Source organism: Rhineura floridana, chromosome 2 (genome assembly GCF_030035675.1).
Source record: "Rhineura floridana isolate rRhiFlo1 chromosome 2, rRhiFlo1.hap2, whole genome shotgun sequence".
NCBI lineage: Eukaryota > Metazoa > Chordata > Lepidosauria > Squamata > Rhineuridae > Rhineura > Rhineura floridana.
This window is the reverse complement of record NC_084481.1, coordinates 51,586,849-51,608,116: the sequence shown is the minus strand read 5'-3', so window position 1 is coordinate 51,608,116 and position 21,268 is coordinate 51,586,849. Positions and strand designations below refer to the sequence as shown.

Genomic DNA, 21,268 nt, shown 5'->3' with positions numbered 1-21,268 from the left:
GGAGTAAAATAACTTCGTTCCGTTGTATTGTGTTATGTCCAGAGCACGCGTTGCCTATTGTCAGACTGTGCTGTGGAGCTACATTTGTTTTCAGGAGCCAATCCTGTGGTGGCTACAAAACCCGCACAATCCCATACCATGCTGGGGTGTGTGTGCATGTCATTTTTCTGCCTTTGGTTTTTCAGATTTATTTTCTTTTGTAATTTCTTTCTTCAGTGAAACGTTCATTCGTTTTTAATTAATTTGGATTTAGTTGTTTTGTGTGTCACTTTTCAAGTCATGTTTTAGAAATGTTAGGCACATTGAAAGGAGGCACTTTGTCTCCTTTGATTTGTATGCAAGCAAAGAAAAGTTGTTATCAGCTGGTGAGGGTGAAAGTCCGTTGCCCGCCAAAGACCCTTGGAACAACAGGGTCCTTGCTGGGTTGTGAACTCCCCGTCCCCAACCAGCCGCTTTTTGAATTGCAGCCTTTCTTTCCCTGTAGATTGAAGCAAAAAACAAACAAACAAAAAACTAATCTGTAATGAAAAAATGAAAGGAATTAATTTATTAAATACAAATGGGGTTTTCTTGTAATTATATTTTCTTCAGGGTTAAAGAAATACGCACTTCTAATACCACTGTGGACTAGGTTGTGGTGCAGCAATGGGAAGTTGCAGCAATCATAAAAAGGTCTTGTTGGAAGGGACAGCAAAGCCCCTGCTTGAGTTCCTGTCTTAGCTGAGAGGCTGGGAGGAGAAGAGGAAGGAAGAGGCTGAAATGATATTCTCAGGGCCTCTGGATCCTGTGACAACTGAATCTGAGATGGTCAAAGTGCAGCAGTTCTCTCTTCAGCTTACAAGTATTTGGTTTGAGCTTTGGTGAGCCTCATAGCCTTAGGGCAGTCTTCCCCAACCTGGGGTCCTTCAAATGCTTTGGGCTACAACTCCCATCAGTCCCCTATCTGGACAGAGAGAACCTCGCTTCACTAGTTCATGCCCTGGTAACCTCTAAATTAGATTACTGCAATGCGCTCTACGTGGGGCTGCCTTTGAAGACGGTTCGGAAACTGCAGCTTGTGCAGAATGCAGCGGCCAGATTGTTAACGGGGACCAGATGGTCCGAACATATAACACCGGTTCTGGTCCGCTTGCATTGGCTGCCTATATGTTTCCGGGCCTGGTTCAAAGTGCTGGTTCTAACCTACAAAGCCTTACACGGCACAGGACCACAATACCTGATGGAACGCCTCCCCCAATATGAACCTACCCGTACACTACGCTCAACATCGAAGTCCCTCCTCTGAGTGCCTACTCATAGGGAAGCTTGGAGGGTGGCAACAAGAAAAAGGGCTTTTTCAGTGGTGGCCCCCGATTTGTGGAACAATCTCCCTGAGGAGATACACCTGGCACCATCACTGCTATCTTTCCGGCACCAGGTTAAAACTTTCCTCTTCGCCCAGGCATTTTAATATGTTTTCGTATGTGTTGGAACTGTTTTACCTTTTTAAAAATTTTTAAAAAACTTTTAATGTGTTTTAAATTGTTAATATGTGTTTATTGTATTTTGATGTTGGTCTTGTGAACCGCCCAGAGAGCTTTGGCTATGGGGCGGTATATAAGTTTAATAAATAAATAAATAAAAATAAATGGCGAATGGTCAGGGATTATGGGAGTTGAAGTCCAAAATATCTGGTGAACACCAGGTGGGGAAAGCTTCCTTAGGATACTCTGCCTCCAAATACACTGCTTTGATCCAGGAGCAGGATCATACTTCTTAAGATTAATTAAGAACACAAAACATTTTTTACTCCCCTCATTACATATATGGATGATATAGGCACAATCAGTTGGTTAACAGAAACATGCTAAAGGGGAACAGGGCTTCATAAGTTATATTTGAGGATGTGGTCACAGATCAAAAGCATTTTATTATATGGAATAAGTTTTCACAAAGTTTTCAGATAGTAATACTGAGAACAAGCTTATTTTAACTAGGCTAACAGCAGCCTGTCTCCACCTTCCCCCTGCCAAAACTAGCTAATGTTAGATATGCTTAGTCATTAAGAATGGTTGAGTATTTTATACTGCCGTGGGTGAAACATTTTTTTTAACAACGCCTCAGGCATCATTGAAATCACTTCCAAAAAATATGGTTCAGGAATACGTGTTTTCAGATCCATTCTAAAATATCTTCAATTTCTAGGTTATGTAGGTGTTTTAGGAAATTATTTAGTGTATCCATAATGAGTGTAGAACAATGCAACTTCTTTCTTTCCTTAGAACACTCTCATTCTGAAGGCTAGTACTGGATAACAAGTTAAAGGATTAAATCCTATTAAGAGAGTTAACAGGGCCTCTCTCCAGTCAACTATCCTCCAAGCCTTTTTTCTTCCAGCACGCCTTTGGAACTGAAGGTTTTAAGGGTAGGGACTGAAGAGGATGCTGTATGTTATTGTTTTACTTGTATGCTCCTAAACTGGGTTGCAGTATTTTAAGAGTAATAGGTTTTAACGTCTTAATAGTTTAATCCTGTTTTAATGCTGATTTTATATGTTTATATGTTTTATATTTTTATAGGTTCTTAATGATATGTACTTATTTTTATCTGGAAGCCGCCTTGAGTTCCAGTTTGGAAAAAGGGCGGGGTATAAATAAAGATGATGATGATAATTAATAATAATAATAATAATAATAAAGCCTGCATTTCCCTCCTCCTCATCTCCACCAAAAAACCCCTGGTTGAGACAGGTGTGCTTTTTACAAGATCCATCTTGTAAGATGATTGCAATGCTTTCTATTCAAAATCAACCTGATGGCTGTTATTTAGGTCTTCATATCTTTGAGGCTAAATACTCTAATTCAGGCATGGGGGCTGAATGCAGCCCTCCAGGACTATATACCGAACTCTTGGGACTCCCCTCAGGCTACATCCCTTCACCTGTCTCCCCTGCACCCTCCTTGACTGCTTTTGTGCCTGCTGGAATGTGCCCTTGAATGGTGAGAATGTCTCTTGCATGCCTGAATTGAGGATGGAGAGACGAGATGGGTGTGGTGTGGTTAGCCTACTGTACAAAAGTATGAGTCATAGTTGTTGCTTGGTCTACTTTTTGCCTCTGGTCCTGCTCATCAGTGACATGTGGCTCCCAGAAGGTTACTCATGAGGAAGTGCATCCCTCAAGCTGCAAATGGCTCTTCACCCCTGCTGTAAAGCATTGCATGTGGGTCTGCCCTTAATGTATGTCCAGAAACTGCTGCTGCTGGAGGACTTAGTTGCCTGCCCCCTCTTAGAGGTGGGATGCAAAGAGCACACTGCGCCACTTAACCAGTATCTGCATTGAATTCCTATGGTTGTCTTCAGTTGTACAACTGAAGTTGCTGGTTTTGATTTATTTACGCCTCATCATCTCTGCTGCCCATGACCACTGCGACTGTGAAACAATCAAAGTCAAACAGCTAGTCATTTTCAGCTTGGGTTTATTCTATACCTTCAGTAAAACAAATAACAACAGCAGGGCTTGGGAGGCTGCCTATTCTGATCCATTTTTACCTGGCATCTATAACCTTACAAGTCAATCCATATATATGTTCACCAGTATTCTAAGGAGACACAAGCACTTAAGAACATGTAGATACATGTGATGTGGTTCCACATTACTAAATCCAACAGGGGTTTTGGAGTTGACATCAAAAAATAATGAGTAACGTCCTTTAAGAATTTGCAGATTCCGAGATATTTGCTCGTGTCTACTGCTATGGTCATCTCATCACTACATGGAATGAATGTTCAAAATTCACAAACATGACTGAATTCTGCATGTATGCATACACATATGTATATCGTTTTCTTTCTCTCCCTTTCTCTCTCTCTGGCTGCTTTCACATTGCACTTTATTCTGTTACTTTGATGATTTCTTACCTGGAAATGTGTGCATTATATTTAATCTTTCACACGATGTACAAGCTAGTTCTGGAATTCTAGTGGAATATAGGGCAAGTTTAGTGCTAATTTTAGTGATAAATAATACCAGAAATGATTTGTTTGCAAGCTTGGGACCCCGAAAAATTGAAGGAGTTTTTCGCTAGCTGCAGGAACTCATGTGACAGGTATCCCAGCATGCAGTGTGTTCCCTTTAGGTGCACATTTTGTTTGCCTGACGAAAGTTGTGCCAGTATTCTGGCATAGGCATGGGTAGCAACAGCATTTCCCACACGCACCCCTGTGTCTATACAACTAAAAAAAAAAAAGTCAGATGCTAAAGGGAGAGGGGTTGCACGGCGATGGGATGCAATCTTAGACCTCCTCCACAGTGAGGAACTGCAGTGGGCATGTGTATTATGGGTGAGGGACACTGCCGCCTTGTGAAAGACAGTTGCGCAAAATGCCAGTACTTCGGCTCAAAAATCTACTGTTTCTTAGCACAACAGGTACTGCAGTATGAAAGGAATTTTAGAAATCAGAACAGAAGCACGACCATTTTAATCTGTTAAACTAACGCAATCAGCCCCATGTCTAAATGCAGCCTCTCACACATAAGATTTTCTTTCACATGTGCTTAGAGAGATAATTTGCTGTCCTGTTCTGCTATTTTGTTCTTAGTTAGTTTTATGATTTTATTTATGAGTTTAATAATATAATTTGTACCTGTTTTAACTGTGTGTGTATGTTGTTATTTTTTGGTAACCAACCCTGGAACCATTTGGTGAAGGGCAGGCAAAAAGTATAAATAAATAAATACTCTTAAGCCCTTGTATGCATTCCCTCTTACACCATTTGTTGACTGTGCACTAGGGTCAGGGGGAGGGGGAGATGCAAAGACCAGCAGCCTGCTGTACACGTATAGGCTTCCACTGTGTACACATCACGCTTCTGATTGTACTGAGTTCCTGATTACAGTGATTGCCTGATTAAACAATGTTATGTCTCTGTGGCTGTTTTGAGAGGAATCAAGCACATTCACTGAATTTACACAACAAAAGAAACTATATTTCAAGTAAGAGGCTGATTGCTGATTGTAAGAATCAGTCCATTGACTGAGGGGCAGGGATGGGTGCCGGTGTTGCCTTCGCTGCTGGTTTGCCTCACACCTCTGCTTCAGATGAAGTGGTAGCAGTCAACTGAGATGGGTAAGCATATAAGCAAGGAGAGGAGGCTATGGCCAATTCCTACAAACAGCCCACACAAGGGGAACAGATACCTGCTTCCTGCCCTCTTCAGCAATCAAGATGCCAACTGATAGGCTCATGATTTTACATGCTAGTGGCTCCCGAGCATCTCGATTTTTGCAGCCCTGTTCATAAGAACAAGGGGTAGTCCTCCAGGGACTTGGGGGGTCTTAGACCCTTTACTTTTTTGGGAGCAAGGTCCTAGCAGAGTCTGTATGTCTCCAGCATCTTATGAGCCAATTGGCATGAAAGGAGAATGTGTTAGTCACTGAGAAGAGTCTTCTAATATGCTTCCTTGTCCTTTCCTGCTGACTGGAGCCAATGGGAGTGAAAGGAGGTGAGTCAGCCAGTGAGACAACTCTATTAAGTAGCTAACACCCCCCTTGTGCTTATTGGCTCCTAGGGACTTCTGTTGTTGTGGGAGAAGGCATTAACAAGGATCTCATTCTCAACTCAGCAGCAAAAAAAGAAAAGAAAAAAGGGGTGTGTGGCTGTGATAATCATGAAGGGACCCTGCACTTCTGAATTTGCCGCTATGCTACTGTATAAGAAGCAATATTTTCACAACTTCATTTCTGCTAGTACATGCAGTATGAGCAATATTGAAATTAAGTTCATTGTATGTCAGGATTTGGATCCCAATTAAAATAAATCCCAAACCCTGTATATCCAATTGTCACATATAATTATGTTAGCAGTGGCATTGTTGAAAAGTATGACAAAAGAAATGGAGAGGTGGAGAGAAAGAAATAAACAAATTAATTACACTCTGATTATATCTCAGTTCAAGAATGACAAAATTTCTTTTATGTATTAGACTTTTAAAATAGGACATGAAGGGATGTTACGTTCACCCTTCCAATATAAGGACCACAAGGATTTGTTTTCATGAAAGCAGCTATACTTATCTAAGCATCTCATTTCCTATGTGAAAAAACACTTGTTTTCTTTCCTATGTATTAATACTCATAGTTTTGAAAGCATAGCTTATTAAAAAAAAAACCAACAACAACCCTTCACAATATTAATTAGGAATATAATTAAATAATGCATGCATCTGTTTTTCACAGTGGGAATTGTTATTGCTTTGGACTTGACTTTATTCAGTTTGCAGAAACGAAACTTGCAAAAGACACCTAACAATGTTCAAGTTGTCTGCCTTTGAATGTTCACTCTTCCGCCAAATCCCACTCCTGTCAGCAAGAGTTCTGCATGTAAGTCAGATGAGAATGGGGGTCCCTCCCAGTTAACCATCATGCAAGATCAAGCAGTTCAAAGCATGTGTGAGTCTGTGACATCTGCACATGGTTCTGAGTCTAAATGGGGGAAACCATCGGTCTTTGCCCATAGCATGCATGAGGTGTGAACGAAAAAGCACCAACACAAAAGAAAGCATAGAGCGATGGGCATGACAGCTTCATCCAAATGTGACATTTTTACAGAACAGCTAACCATATGCACAGGACCTTTTTTGGGCAGAGAGAAGAGTGTTCAGAGTTGTGGGGTCAATAAATGGATAATAAATGCATGGATAATAAATGTGGCACCTTCAGAAAAGTTTTCAGTGCTGTTTTTGCTTTTGTTTTGCCCCACGTCTGATTTTGCCAATATTATTTTTTCTTTCGTATCCATCACATTGTCATGCAGAAAAAAGTTACAGCTTAAAACAGAAAGCATTAAAAACAAGTTTGAAACTCAACAGTTAACATGGATAGTCTTTTTTTACACTGGAATTAAATTGGATATAAATACCTCCTGCTCTTACCAGTGGGTGGTGTTATTCCGTGTATTAAGGTATGAAGCAGACAAGAAAGAGATAAATCTTTCATAAGTACAGTATACAAAAGACAGTTGGTACATCAACCTTGCACTCTTGCACTTATGGCATATATATGATACATATACTACAATATTTGTAGTATATTGAAATCATTCATTTAGTTATTGTCCTATAACTAAATTGATTTAATTTCATGAGCGTATAAGAAACAGAGTATTACAAAATAAGCCACCAAACTGCATTTTTGTTGCATATTGGATTTAAAGCAAATACTTAATGTTATCTCATATTCACAGAATTGCATGTTGAGATGTCTATCTGATATCTCATACTACAAATCCATAAATATGAGATAGCTACACATTCAAGACTGCTTTCCAGCATATCAAGTCTTAAGTCATACCCTGCTTAGCTGAACAACATTCCAGTTGTTATTAGACATACTATTTAGAATAATACACATCTCCAGCTAGGTGTCACATTTATTTGGCTACAAACCTATATCCATTTACCTGGGAATAAGCCCTACTGAACTCAGTGGGACTTACTTCTGAGTAGATTGTAATATTATGCTGTTCATGAATAATGATCATGCTTTTCTGTGATGTAATGTCTTCAGAAGCACCTAGACACGGTTGTACCAACTAAAACTGCATCTTAAGGACTTTATCCAACAGCATTCTAAGAGCTCTGATATTCACTCAAGTTGGGATGCTTCAATTGGGTCATGCAAACTACAGCTCAAGGAAAGAACCTAGAGCAACCATACGGGAAATGTATCCTTTAGAACAGGAGTGGGGGATTTGACCTGCCAAGCCTCTCCATTTGGCCCACAAGGCTGTTTTGGGGAAGCCACGTCCACTTACTCTACACCTGATATCATACATGACATCAGGTGTGGGGTGTGGCTTCAAAGGAACAATGGGAAACTTAAAAGTGGGCTCCTGATTGTTCCTTTGCTGGAGCAAGGTGCTCTCCCAACTGCCCAACAACTGATGGGTGGTAGAAGTGCACTTTACTCAAGGAGGGGGAAGTGATTTCCATTCAATGGAAACCACTTTTCTCTCCCAGCGCTGCTCTTTGAATTCATCTCACATGGCTCCTTTCCATCTTCAACATTGGGAACGGAAAGGAGGAGCACAGAGAGACTGACAAAAGCAAAAGGATTTTGACAGGCAGGCAGAAAAACCCATCTGTCAGTCTTGTGATGTCATGATTATGTCATGTGGTCAACAGGTGGGTTACCCTGCCCACCTGTCAAAGTTGGCTCACAGGGTTGACCCAGATAAAGATCTGCTTTAGAAGCTGAGTTCTTCCCTTAATTGTATGAGTCCCCATGAAAATTGTACTGAATTAAGGTGTTTCTAGACAGAAGGCTTTCTGAGTTTCAAATCTGCTGATTCCTGTTTCAACAAACCTACTGATGTTTAACAGATTCAGTGCTGGTGGCACAATTCAAAAGAGGGACTGCAGTGCAAGTCCCTTGTGCTAATTGTTACCTCTTCCTTTTTGGTATCTTTCTTTCCACTTCTGGTTTAATGCTATAGTACAAATTCATCCAGTGGAAAAGCAGTCTTTGAGACTCAGACTTAAATTGAATGAATTAGTACTATAGCATTAAACCAGATGTGGAAAGAAAGGTATCAAAAGGAAGAAGTGCAATTAACACAAGGGATTTGCACATCTACCTGAAGCACATTTCTTATTGACTTCAGCTAGTTTAGGCTTTTGACCATCTCACTTCAAAGAAAGTGTATTTCTCTGGATGGTAATTGTGGGCAGACATGCAGGCTGTGCACAGATGATAGTTTTTGAAAGATACAGTACAGTGGAAATGCCATTGGCCGTGGCACACAACATGCCCCACCCAGGGATGAGCAAGAATTTAGCTAAAATCCAACTTTGCATTGGACTTCCTGATAGTCCTCAGATTTACTATCTTTGCAGACCTATCCTCAATGCTGTGAGTTTCCCTTGCTTTTCCCAACACTGGATGGATGGAAGTTTGCTTTGCTAATGTGAACCTGACCAGTCTCCCTCTTTGCTTTGTTAACTTGAAACTGACCAGCCTGCCTCTTTGCTTTGCTAACTTGAAATTGACCGGCCTGTCTGCTCACTTTGCTAATATTAAACTGACCAATGTCCAGGACAAGCAACACCCTTTCTTCTTCTTCCACAGGTCTAGTGCACTTTTGGAGTTATAGCATTTGTTATAGATGCACCTTTAAAAAGAAAAAAAGTGTATTCCCCTTAGATGTGAAATGAAAGCCCAGTTCAAGGGTTTGCCTGAACATCTCAGAGCTTAAAACGGGGACAGAGGTGGGGTGAATGTTATCAGGCCTGATCGCTCAGGATCTTGAATGTGCACAGGAGCCTCCTCCAGACCTTTGCACTGAATACATGAAGGTCTGAAGAGGATTCCACACATGTGAGGACACTGGGGGAAGGGCTTGTATATGTAGCCCTCCCCATGTTAAGTCTTTGTTCGTTCAGAGAAATACTTGAATAGGGAAGGAAATGTTGCACTTTTTTGTTTTCTGTTCAGGCAACTAGTGCTTAGCTGGCATCAGAATCTGCTTGCTCTGCTCTAAATTTCATACCTTTTGCATTCCATGACACCAGGGGGAACAACTGCAGTTATGAATTAGGAAAACTTAGCAAACAATAAGGCTCCCACCTTCCCTTTGTAGCATTTGTACAGTTCTCAAAGCACTGATATTGGATCAGGGTTAGTGCCGTAATAGCTATCACAGGGGAATAGCTCCATGTGCTTCAGTGAGATGATCATCTGTACACAGCCTCAGTTTTTCAGCTTATATGTTTCTTGTTATCTTTACCTATAGATGCACATTCTTCTAGTAACAGCTTATGAACAAAAGGAAGGGAATTGTTGGCACAAGGTTGTCGTTTCCTTGCTGAAACCAGCTTGTGGAGTGTTTTTTGCTCTCATACTAACATTCAAAGAAGTCTGTGAGTCGTAGACTTTGCAAGCTTTCGCCAGGAACTGGAAATTCTCCTTTACAAAGCTTTGATTTGTTGATGCCAATTCAATTCTGTTAATGCATTACCCCCTTTTCTTCCTGAAGTTTGCTCTCTCAAAATTGCACATGTACACACACATGTGCACACATATGCATACCAGCTGCTTTTCTCCCTGTCAGGGAAAAATAATGTGTCTTTCCCACTGCAAGTGGGAAAGCAACTGGTGTGTGTGATTTTGAGTGAACAAACAGCAGAAAAGGGTCATCTTGGCATAGCACTTATGCTTTTAATTGCTGTCTTTGAGTCTGCTTTTCTATAAGACACCAACAAGAGGGATATAAACATGCAACTGTGAACAAAGTGTCCTTTGAACTTTAAGCATCCCGTCAGTTAGGGCAACTTGATGCAGAAATAGTCCTTTCCATCATCCACTTAAATATATTAGGCACTTAATATATGTAACACTATGACACTCTCTTTCTTTCAGCAACGATGCTGTAGTTCATATCTTATGTAGAACTGCTTAATGTCATAGTGTTATTGCTCATATGATCTAAAGCATGAGGGATCTAGAAATGCTACGGGGTAACAACCACAGCCAAATCCAAATTCTGCCAAACCATTATACTTGCCCAAAAGAGTGGAAATGGTTGCTTTATGAAACTGTACCACCTTATGTTGATTAATTAATGGCTGTTAACATGATACAACATTATACAGAAATGTATAATGGCATGAATGTGAAACCAGAAACTATCTCTGGGGCACCCCCCAAAACCCCCCAAATATGTACTAAATATGGGTCCCCAGGGCCATTCAACGTCGAGAGACTTATTCTTCTTTTTATGGATGTATATTTGCAGTCGCCAAAATCAGATTTACATACCATGTTCATGTCAATGCCATTGGTGTATGTCCATGCATGCTGAAAATATTCTTCAAGCCGCTGCCTCAAAGGGTTGGGAATTTGATGAAAGCGTATAAACTCTTTTACACGCAGCATCTGCATGTGATACCGTGCAGTCCCTGAATACAGTCTTTGGATTATTGCGGATACATTTCCAAAAATGCTTGCATACATTAATGCTGGGTAAGAACACAGAAAGAAATGGTTAGATAATATCATTGCATATGGCTCATACACAAAAAAACATGACAGCACAGCCCAAATTAGATTTTATAACATCTTGACCTTCAGCGCACCCCCCACCCCACTTTCCCCAGTGAATCAAAACTTTTGCGGTTTGGTGAATTTTTTAATCATTTATTGTTTTGATCTTGAATTCTATGACTTGTACAACTGTAGCAACTAAAATAAAGAACAGCCACAATGGTGCGAATCATTCCAGTCATCTGTCCACCCTCCATGTAGAGGCAGCAGTTTGTGCCTCTGGCACGTCCATGAATTTCCACCTGGGTCACAAACCTACTGGTTTCCCTGTACACTGTGATGGTCAATCGAGTAGGGACTAATGAACATAGGGACCAGGCCTAACATTCCAACCCTCAAAGGCTTGGATATTTCCCTTGAGGTCCAAGGACCAGTCAAGGGGAAAGTCCAAAGTATGTAAAGACTCACCATCAGCTTCATTATTTGCCACTATGGGAGTAAAGAATTGTAGGGTGCCGAGGAGGTCTTCATCTGGGGCTCTCATAAGCCAGGCTCTAGAGCCATACCTCCTCTACCATGAACCTGGAGTTTGTGACGCGGCAGGCATTGGGAACGATGAGCCACGGCTCCTCACAGGACTTGGTGGACTTCAACATGGGCCACTCCAGCTTTATCTCACGCCGCCACCTGGAGCTCGCCTTCCGCGCCCCGCACTTCTACCTATGTTGCCTCGGGAAGAATGGCATCCTTGTCAATGGGGCCTTCCAGCACAGGGGCGGCCTGGGCCTCCAGTTGCCCCCCGCATCCTTCTGTTTGCCATTTTTGGGATCCCCTGGGAAGCTTGTGAGACTTTGGGGGCGATTTGTGTGTGTTGGACCCTGGGTGAGAGCCAGGGTGGATGGGTGGAGTCCTGGGTGAGAGCCAGGAGGTTGAGAGAAGTTGAGAGCCAGGGTGAGAGTGATGTTGAGAGTCCTGGGTGAGAGCCAGGAGAAGTGGAGAAGTGTAATTTGCTGTTTTTTTTAATCTTCTGTACACCGCTTAGAGATATTTATATATATTAAGCGGTATAGAAATGGCTTAAATAAATAAATAATAAATAAATAAATAAACCCTAAAGAAATGTGTAGTCATGACAGGGTCCAGAGTTCTTTGAAGTTATTGGCAGCATTCTACTTGAGGCAAGTGGGACAGTTATGACCTGCTACATTGTCTGTCAGTTGCGGTCCCTTTCTAATTTTTTACTTAAGATGTGCAGAGTGCAAAAGGGTTGTGCAGATGGAATTGCTTATGTATTTGCTGACTTGCCCAAAGATTATTGGGGAAAGATATATTGCGTCCAGTGTTGGTCCTGCTGGACAGCTGGTATAGCACAGTGGGGAGGAGAGCATGGCTGAGAGTCCAGAGTCTGTGAGTTCATGTGTCTCCTGGGTGTCAAGGGCCAGCTAAAGATCACCCCCACAGTGAGTGGCTCAGGGGTTACGTGCCCTGCCACCTGTGCAGCCGTGGGCAAGCTGCATAGTCCCAAGGAGCCCAGTTGCCCCCCAGCTGGCAGTTGCGGACAAGGAAGGGGCTGGCTTGTGCAGCTGTGGCAAGCTGAGCAGGCCCTAGCCAGCTGGGGAGGACTAGCCTCAGAGGGAGGCAATGGTAAACCCCCTCTGAATACCACTTACCATGAAATCAAGGCTTGTGCTTTTGGGAGGGGCCATATCCATTTGGTTGGTTTGTTTTAATTTTTAAATGCAGGGGCCTTGCGCAAGAGTGATATTCAACTGACTAAGACTTGAACAAGAGTGATAGAGAGATGTTGTACAACATGTCTGTATTTTTTTTTTAAAGTCTAATATATGTACTGTGATTCAAGTCTCCGAGGTAATGCCCCACATGTACTGTGTGAAGATCCTGAGATAACAGCTCCTCTTTACTGGCTTGTTGAAATCCAAACATGCCCTCAGCATGCAGCAATTGTATTCTGCTAAGTCATATTCAAAGTAGACCCATTGAAATGAATGAACCCAAGTTAATCATTCAATGGGTGAGTATGGATAGAAAGATGTCAGTTTTGGTTCTCTCAGTTTCTCATTTTTCCAATCTTAAATTCAGTTCTCATTTCTGCAGCAATTTGAAAAAAAAATCATCTTCAAAATTCTCCAGCATTTAGTGCAAATTTCTCCTAATAAACACATTTTTGTAAGCAGTGACTAATGTGCACATTTTTGCAAGCAGTTTGTATGTTATTTTCAGTCATATATTCATTTTGTGCACATTTTCCCCTAACATATGCATTCTTGTAAACATGTTTTGTTGGTGAACTGCATTGCAAAATTCAAACAAGTGTGAATTTTGAAGGATGGCTGTGTTTTGGTCCTCATGTTGTTTGGAAAGTGCGAATTTGATAGATTTAGCTTGAAATGTGAACCGAATCAAATTTCTTCCCCATCCCTAACTCTGAATAGGGGTACCAATGAATACCACCCAAAATGGCTAGGTTGTGCTTAGGTGAGCAGCAAATAGAAGTAAGGGTGTGGTGTTAAAGCAGGGATGGGCAACCTGTGGCCCACCAAAGGTTGTTAGACTCCCAACTCCCATCAATCCCAGCTAGCGAGGCCAGTGATCAGGAATGGTGGGAGTAGTAGTCCAACAGTATTTGGAGCGCCATAGGTTCTCCACCACTGCATTAAAGGCCACACATGTGACAAACTGCCAATTTTTTAAAAAAGTGCTAACGAGCTTCCACACTAGCAGTGACTGCAGATGTATAATTGGTTGTTTTTACTTACTGGATTTTCCTCAGTAAAGGGGAATCCAGATTAAATGTATAAAAACATCGACACCATATCTGTAAAGCACATTTAACACACATTTACAGCACATGGTTTCCCCGAAGGAAACCTCGGAATGGTAGTTTGTTAAGGGTGTTAGGAACTGTAGATCTGTGAAAGGTAAATTACAGTTTCCAGGATTCTTTGAGGGAAGCCATGTGCTTTAAATGTGCATTAAATGTGAGCCAAAGGTATGGCATGGATGTGACCCAAGTATGGGCTGACATTTTGAGGACAAAGATGTCATGTGGATGTTACAAACTTCTGTGCAGGTACAGCACCAATTCCACAATAAACTCTCATCTGGGAGCACACTCAGTATGCCTTTAGTCACACTTGAAAGTGCTTCACTTAGCATCAACTGTGTATATCATTCAAATGTTGACAGAGAGCGAGGAATATAATGGGGACTTTTGGAAAAATGGAATAAAATGGCTGTAGCAATGTCTCAATTACATAGACAGGGGATTAAGTGCTGTTATCGCCCAACAATGTATATTGTAATCTACTGTAGGCATATTTACAATTACTTTGGATACAAGCTCGGTGTACTTAATATGACATGATGCTTTAAGAAGCATTGAAAAGCCATTAAATCACAATTTCATCCTGAATAGCATAATGTACATTTATCTGTAATACACAAACCAGCTAAGCATTATTGGTTTTAAACTGGGCGCCCTAAGGATGAGTATCTGCTGGTAATGTGAGTCATGCCCTTCCAGGGAGATGGCATGATGTCACACTACCAAGGATCATGTCGCTTAGAGGAGTGTCCCCCTTTTACTTACTTGTTCTGCTTCCTTTGCTTTTGATAGCACCTTGAGTGATGGAAATTAAGCAGGCAATTCTTTTTCTGCCACTTCTCTCCACTTGTTTTCATTTGTTAACACATCATCGTGTCAGGGTGCTATTAAAAGCCCAGAAGGAAGGTGATTAAAAATGGTGGCAATTTTAGACCAAGCAGCACAACATTCCGCCATGTTATGCTGGGGTGTCTGAAGTGACCTTCCTCACTTCCTGATGCTGTAAATTTTCAGGCTGAAGCATTTGACTCATTTCAATGCCACTTACTGGCTTAGGTCCAGCAATTTCAGTTTGATTGCCTTATATGTCAAGCTGATTTAGGCCTAACTGGGATTATGTGGTGTCCTTTATAATATCAGTCCTGAATACAATTTAGCAGATTTAATTTCTGGTCAAAATTGTTTATGCTAATTCAATGTACTTTTTTGTTTAACTAAAAAAAATCTAAATGAGAAACAGATGCTGTATTTTATAATTGTCATTTTGATTCTATTTTTTTTTCCTTTTTAGACACAAAGAGAACAGAGAGTTCTTTTATTTTCAAGGCGGGGGTAGGGTGGATTAGGCACTGTGATAAAGCATCCTTTAATGTTGCATTGAAGCCACAGAACTTCAATAAGAATTTTAATGCTCTACCTTGATTACTGATTCCTAAAATGAATCCTTTCTAATTTTTTAAAAATAAGCTCTTTCTTTAAAAAAAGAAGACACATGGTTCCTAAAATGACACTGCTCTCTGTAGAGAACAACCAGCACAACACAAACAACACGGTATACTATTGTAAGCATACACACCAGTGTGAATGGTTAGGATGAACATGAAAGTTCCTTTAAATAACAAGCATTATTTATTCTTCACTCGGTTACATATGGACAGGCCAATTCTAAGCCTGTTTACTCCAAAAGGCCACAGATTTCCATGGAACCTGCTTCCTTGTAAGTGTGCATAGGGATGTGATTACAAGATAGGCCTTATCATACATGTAACTACTGAAATCACTTCAGAATTTACTGTAGAAAATGACAAAAACATAGTCCAATATATCACAGTATCAAATATAACATAATGAAAGCTTGGCAGATGAATTGCCCTGCAGGGGTGGAGAAGCCAATGAAGAAAGAGGTGAAGCCAGAGCAAGGGCTGTTTTTGAGAGTCTATGAAAGAGAGAACAACTAGATGCAAAGGAACATAAGGCTCCTGACCCTTTAATACTAGTGTAGAAGAAGGCTTTTCATCTGGTGGGCAAATCTTTCGCACCTGGCTCCTGCATGGTAAAATGCACCTGTAGATATTCCAACTTCTATCCAGGAATTAAAGACATAGGAGCCTTATCTAAGGGCTAGCCTTCCCTAACTTTGTCTCCTCCCAGATGTTTTGGATTTCATCTCTCATCAATCCTAGCCAACATGGCCAGCACTGAGAGATGACGGGGATTGTAGTGGCTAGGGATGCCTTTTATCAGCTTTGGCTGTTCCTGGATCAGGATAGTGTGACCACAGTTGTTCATGCATTGGTAACATCAAGGCTGGATTACTGCAATGAGTTTTATGTGGGACTGTCCTTGAGGTTGATCCAGAGGATATGGCAAGTGCAGAACACAGTGGCTAGGTTGCTTGTGGGGGCAAAGTACTGCCAGCATATAGCACTTGTTTGTGGGATTTGCACTGGCTGCAGATCTGCTACTGGGCCAAGTTCAAGGTTTTGGTCCTAACATATAAATCCTTAAATCACTGTTCTTCAACCTTGAGTCCCCAGACGTTGTTGGACTACAACTCCCACCATCCTTGGCCATTGGCTAAGCTGGCTGGGGTTGAGGGCAGTTGTAGTCTGACAACATTTGGGGACCCAAGGTTGAAGAACAGTGGTACAACTCCAGGACCAGGTTACTTGGGAGACTACCTTATTCTCCCTTTTACATCACTGTTTTCTGCAGGAGATCTTTTCCTTTAAAGCTCCCCAAATATCAGAAGCCCGCTCCATGGTAACTCAGGTCAGGGCTTTCGGTGTGGCTGTTCCACAGACAGTATTCCTGATGAAATACAACAGGTGCCCACTATCTTTACTTTCTGGAAACAACTGAAGACTTTTTTGGTTTGAAATGCTTTTCCAGCTACATGAAAAGATCTCTGCTTTAGGTGTTCATCTTTGTACTGTTTTTAAACCTATACTTAGTTGTTCTTGTACTTTTTTAAAAAAAAACATATTTTAACTGTTTTTCAGTATATGTTTGTAAATCACCTTGGGACATATATGTGGAAAGTGATTCACTCATAAATAAATAAATATCCAAAATATCCAGACGGCAGAAGGCTGGGGAAGGTTACTCTAGAGCAGTGATTCTCAAACAGTGAGCCACAGCACACTGGTGTGCCACAAGAGGTGGCTAGATGTGCCGCGAATATTATGAAAGTACATTTTAAAAATGAGAAGAAACCCATTTGTATAGAGATTTATTACATCCATGATCAATTAATTTATTTATACTTTAAAATATATTAATATATTTTTAATTTTGTACACGAAGTGTGCCAGAAAATGTTTATATATTTTACAGTGCGCCGCGAACCAAAACAGTTTGAGAACCACTGCTCTAGAGAAAGGAGCTTTGAAACCCGCTCCTGCTGACCTGCCCTAGTAACAAAGTACACTTGGCTGCTCTCAGGGTACCTACTTTCAGAATGTTATCAGGCAGAATGAGGTCGCTTTCAGTGGCAGATTCTGGCAGGCAGGCAGCAGCAATAAGGCGCTGGGTACACAGCTGCATGTGGCATGCAGCCTGCCCTGAATGAACCTGCTGCCCTCAGGTGCAGTGGTTGGCTTCTGTCGGTTGACTTTAGTACATGGAAGGTGAGGATGTCATTTTGTCCTCTGTCTCAGGTAGCAAATGTGTTGAGCCAGCCCTGGGGGGCCACTAGAACTTGGATTCTTCCCCTTGCTGTGAAGGTAATAGCAGAAATCTTGGATCATGTGGAAGAATCCCATGCTCAGGCTCTTTCCCACACCAGTATTGCCCTTTCAGGAAACTGGGAGCAATGCTGGCCTGGGAACCCACAGAGGGACTCCTTTCACATACCCTGTGGTTTCTGACATACCTTGTGGTGTACTGCAGCAGATGCCATAGAGTGGGTGTGGAACTTTTGGCCCCCCAGATGTTGCTGAACTACATCTCCCAGCAGCCCCAGCCAGCATGGCCAACGGCCACAGATGATGGGAGTTATAGTTCAACAACATCTGAAGAGCCAAAGCTTCTCCACTTCTGTCACAGAGAGTGAGAAACAGATCTAAACTCGAAAAAAGGAGTTTGACTGTGTGGTACAAACGACCACTTAGCCTCATCAAGGTTAGCCCCCTTCAATCGTGCAGGAGAATAGGTCTGCTGAGAGTAAAATGTCCTGGCAAGAAGCTCAAGTCAAGTGGACAGGCTGTTTTCTGCAGGCTTGAGAGGTTTTGCCATTCACTCAGAATGCTGTGGTTTTACAAGGAATAGTCCATGCCAGGAAACAAATTGAAAATGAAATGACCAGATAATAACGGCCATAATTTATTTATTTATTTATTTTATTAAGCTTATATACCGCCCGACTAGCAACAGCTCTCTGGGCGGTGAACATTAAAATATATATTCACAATGTGGCTACAATTAGAATACTGCATTATCTTGAATAGATGAAATTAATAAATTGTGCTTTCCCCCTCCAATCCTGGGCGATATCCATGACACCTGCACCGCCAATGGTCAAGGATGATGGGAGTTGTAGCCCAAAAGCATCTGAAGGACCACAGGCTCCTCAACTTTGATTTATGGAATTCTCTACCATAGGATGCAGTGATGATGGCCACGAGGGTTACATCGCTTTAAAATGAATTATTTATGGAGGATACGGTCCTAGCCATGAAAACTAAATGGAACCTCCAGTTTCAGAGATTGTATTCCCTCAAACACCAGTTGCTAGGGAGAGGTGCAAACAGAGAAGGAGGGCTGTTGCCTTCATGTTCTGTTGTGGGCTTTCCAGAAACACTTAATTAGCTGCTGTTGGAAACATAACACTGGCCTAGATATACCCCTGGTCAGATGTCTCTCCTCCCTGCCATGTCCATCAGGCTCTACTTTGAGGGACCAGGCACAGACCGTCTCTTTCCCTGAATGGCCAGTGGCTATCATTACTCCAGGCTCTACCTGAGTCACCACTAGGCTCCTCACCAGACATCGATTTCCTGGGCTCCCATGGCCCACCTCCTGGACCTGAGCCTTACGGGACCCAACAACCTTTGGCTGCAATCCTAGGGCTTACTTCTGAGTAGACATGTATGGGATTGTACTGTAAATGGATAGACAGGAACACAGAGCTGGGAAGGGTGAAAGAAGTTTGCCACTGATGCTGCCCAGACAATCAGCTTTGTCTGGAACTCTACTTTCCCTTCTTCAGCACGTCTTCTTGGGTCATGTTGGCTTACATGCCCCTCCTCTGTGGCATGCTTCACTTCTCAGGGTAGACGTTTATTAAGTAGGCCTCTCTAAAGTACAGCTTCATCTCATCTATTTGCCCTTCTAATAATTTCCATTTATCCATGTCAGGTTTTGAAAGATGACTGCTCAGTCTATCAAATATGTCATTTGTTAATCCTGGAGATCTGACAAGCCCAGCATTTTCTCCAACAATTAAGGCAGAGAAGATCATTAGAGGATTTCTTTATTCTTTCATCACTAAAAAAAAAGGCTCCTTCTTTCTCACATGCATACTCATGAGTGATACTTGTATTTTACTACTTCTACTAAGATGAACCATAGTAATTACCAAAGGCAGAACAGAAAGGAAAAGCTTTAACTTGCCTTTACAAAGATGGCACGTATAGCTATCCAAATCTCCTGAGGAAGAGAGTGCCAGTGCAGGAGCTGCAACTTAAAAGGCTCTGCTTCTTGGAGAGAGGCTAATTTAGCCTCAATATGTAACAGAATCCTTATCAAGGCTTACAATAGATGGATGGAGACATGGAAGGAGGTGTTCCTTGGAATAATCAGGGAACATTCATGTGACCATCCAATTTGCAATAAGAAATTAAACAAATTGCCCCTGTGGGCAACACACTGCATTGTGAGTTTGTCATTCTTAGAGATTACTCCTGTGTACCTTTCCACTGATAAAGAGGATTTCCCTCAAAATACGTTGGGTACGTAGGGTTATATAAGAAGTCTGTTTTATTCCTAATTATATCTTTGATGTACAGGTGGAATTAGAAAAAGGGTTACAGACTCCAGAACACTTCAGGGTAGGTGATATTTTTTGGGGTGTGTGTGTCATATGTTATTTGGCTTGCCTCTTAGCCTGGGTGCTTAATTTGGGATGATGGTCTGCAACAAGGCACACTTTGATGAAATGTGTTCAGTGCCTCATGTCATGGGGGACTTGAGTTAGAAGAATTCCACCTCTCATTTGGATGGCTATATCTAATGAAGCTTGTTTTTATCACTGTTGTTTGTAGCATATTAGGGCTTGGATACACAGATGTATTGATAGTTTTTTTTTCATTCTGCATATTCCTGCACACCAGTTGGCACAGCCTCTTATTTTCCCCCCTCAGAATTCCCTTACCTGAATGCCTTCAAGAGAAAGCTTTGAGGTAGTTTTATTTCGAAGGAAATCATCATTTCATATGGCATGAGGCAAACAGCCACTTACAAGAGACACATGTAATGTTAAGGGAATCCAGTCTGTATTTTATGTGGCCCAGTTCCAGTCCAGTGTTATGCAAACGTCAGGTACTCTAGAGACTAGGACCTGAGGTGGTTGGGAATTATTCTCATGACAATTTTAATTGATAAGACATCATCACATACAATTAATTGTCCTGTCACATCACCTGCTCTACTTTTCATGCACTCAGAGTGGACTTTATCGGACAGTTCTTCATGGATTAAGCTGTCACAGAAACAACTGGAAGGTTCTTTAAGTTAAGGAAGGATTGAAAACAAAAAAAATTGGCTCTCAATCAGCAGTTTGCACATATTCACATTTCCTTGAATATCTGCCAGGGTTCAAACTCAAGAGAAATAAAGTGATATCAGTTATATGCCACATGTTGCCTTCCCTCAGCAGTGCCAGGAGAACCAAGTCTGACCTACTTTTCCCTCTCACATATTTCTAGCATATTCCCTGCAGCAAAGAACGACTACAGCAAAGGAAATACAGAGAGGAAATAAAGTACGTCACATGTAGCACTGAAATGGCATGCCTTCTTTAAAGCTTGGACTGCAAGCTTCCAAACTTTCAATACATCCCTCAGGTTTTCTTGAATGAAGAACATGAACAAAAATACTTTCCTGCCAATAATCACGATTCTTTTTGGTGGGACCTCCAAAATAGTATTTGCAGTCTCAAGTTCATTATCAAGTTCATAAGCCTATTCAGGCCATAAAGTGATTGCTTTCTACAGGGCATATATTTGAAAATTAATGTATTTTTTTTGGGTTTATCAGGGGGGGCGTCCCCCCACATTCTGGTGGCATGAACACCATCAGGAGTTTGTTAACAGAGTTTAGTATCAGCTGAAAATACTCTAGCGTCCTAGTTGTTCTGCTGGACTGAGATCTTGCTTTTCAATGAAGAAAAAAAAAGCTATCCTAGG

At 41.5% G+C, this 21,268-nt stretch overlaps 1 protein-coding gene across 5 annotated transcripts in view; it reads right to left on the bottom strand.

Annotated features, from left to right (window-relative positions):
* Positions 1–21,268, bottom strand: part of KCNH7 (potassium voltage-gated channel subfamily H member 7) — a 466,148-nt gene that overhangs the window by 55,407 nt on the left and 389,473 nt on the right. For all 5 annotated transcript variants that reach the window (XM_061608627.1, XM_061608623.1, XM_061608624.1 and 2 more), the window contains one exon: positions 10,793–10,992. In XM_061608627.1, the coding sequence (XP_061464611.1) occupies positions 10,793–10,992 (200 nt within the window). The remainder of the gene's footprint in view (positions 1–10,792; positions 10,993–21,268) is intronic.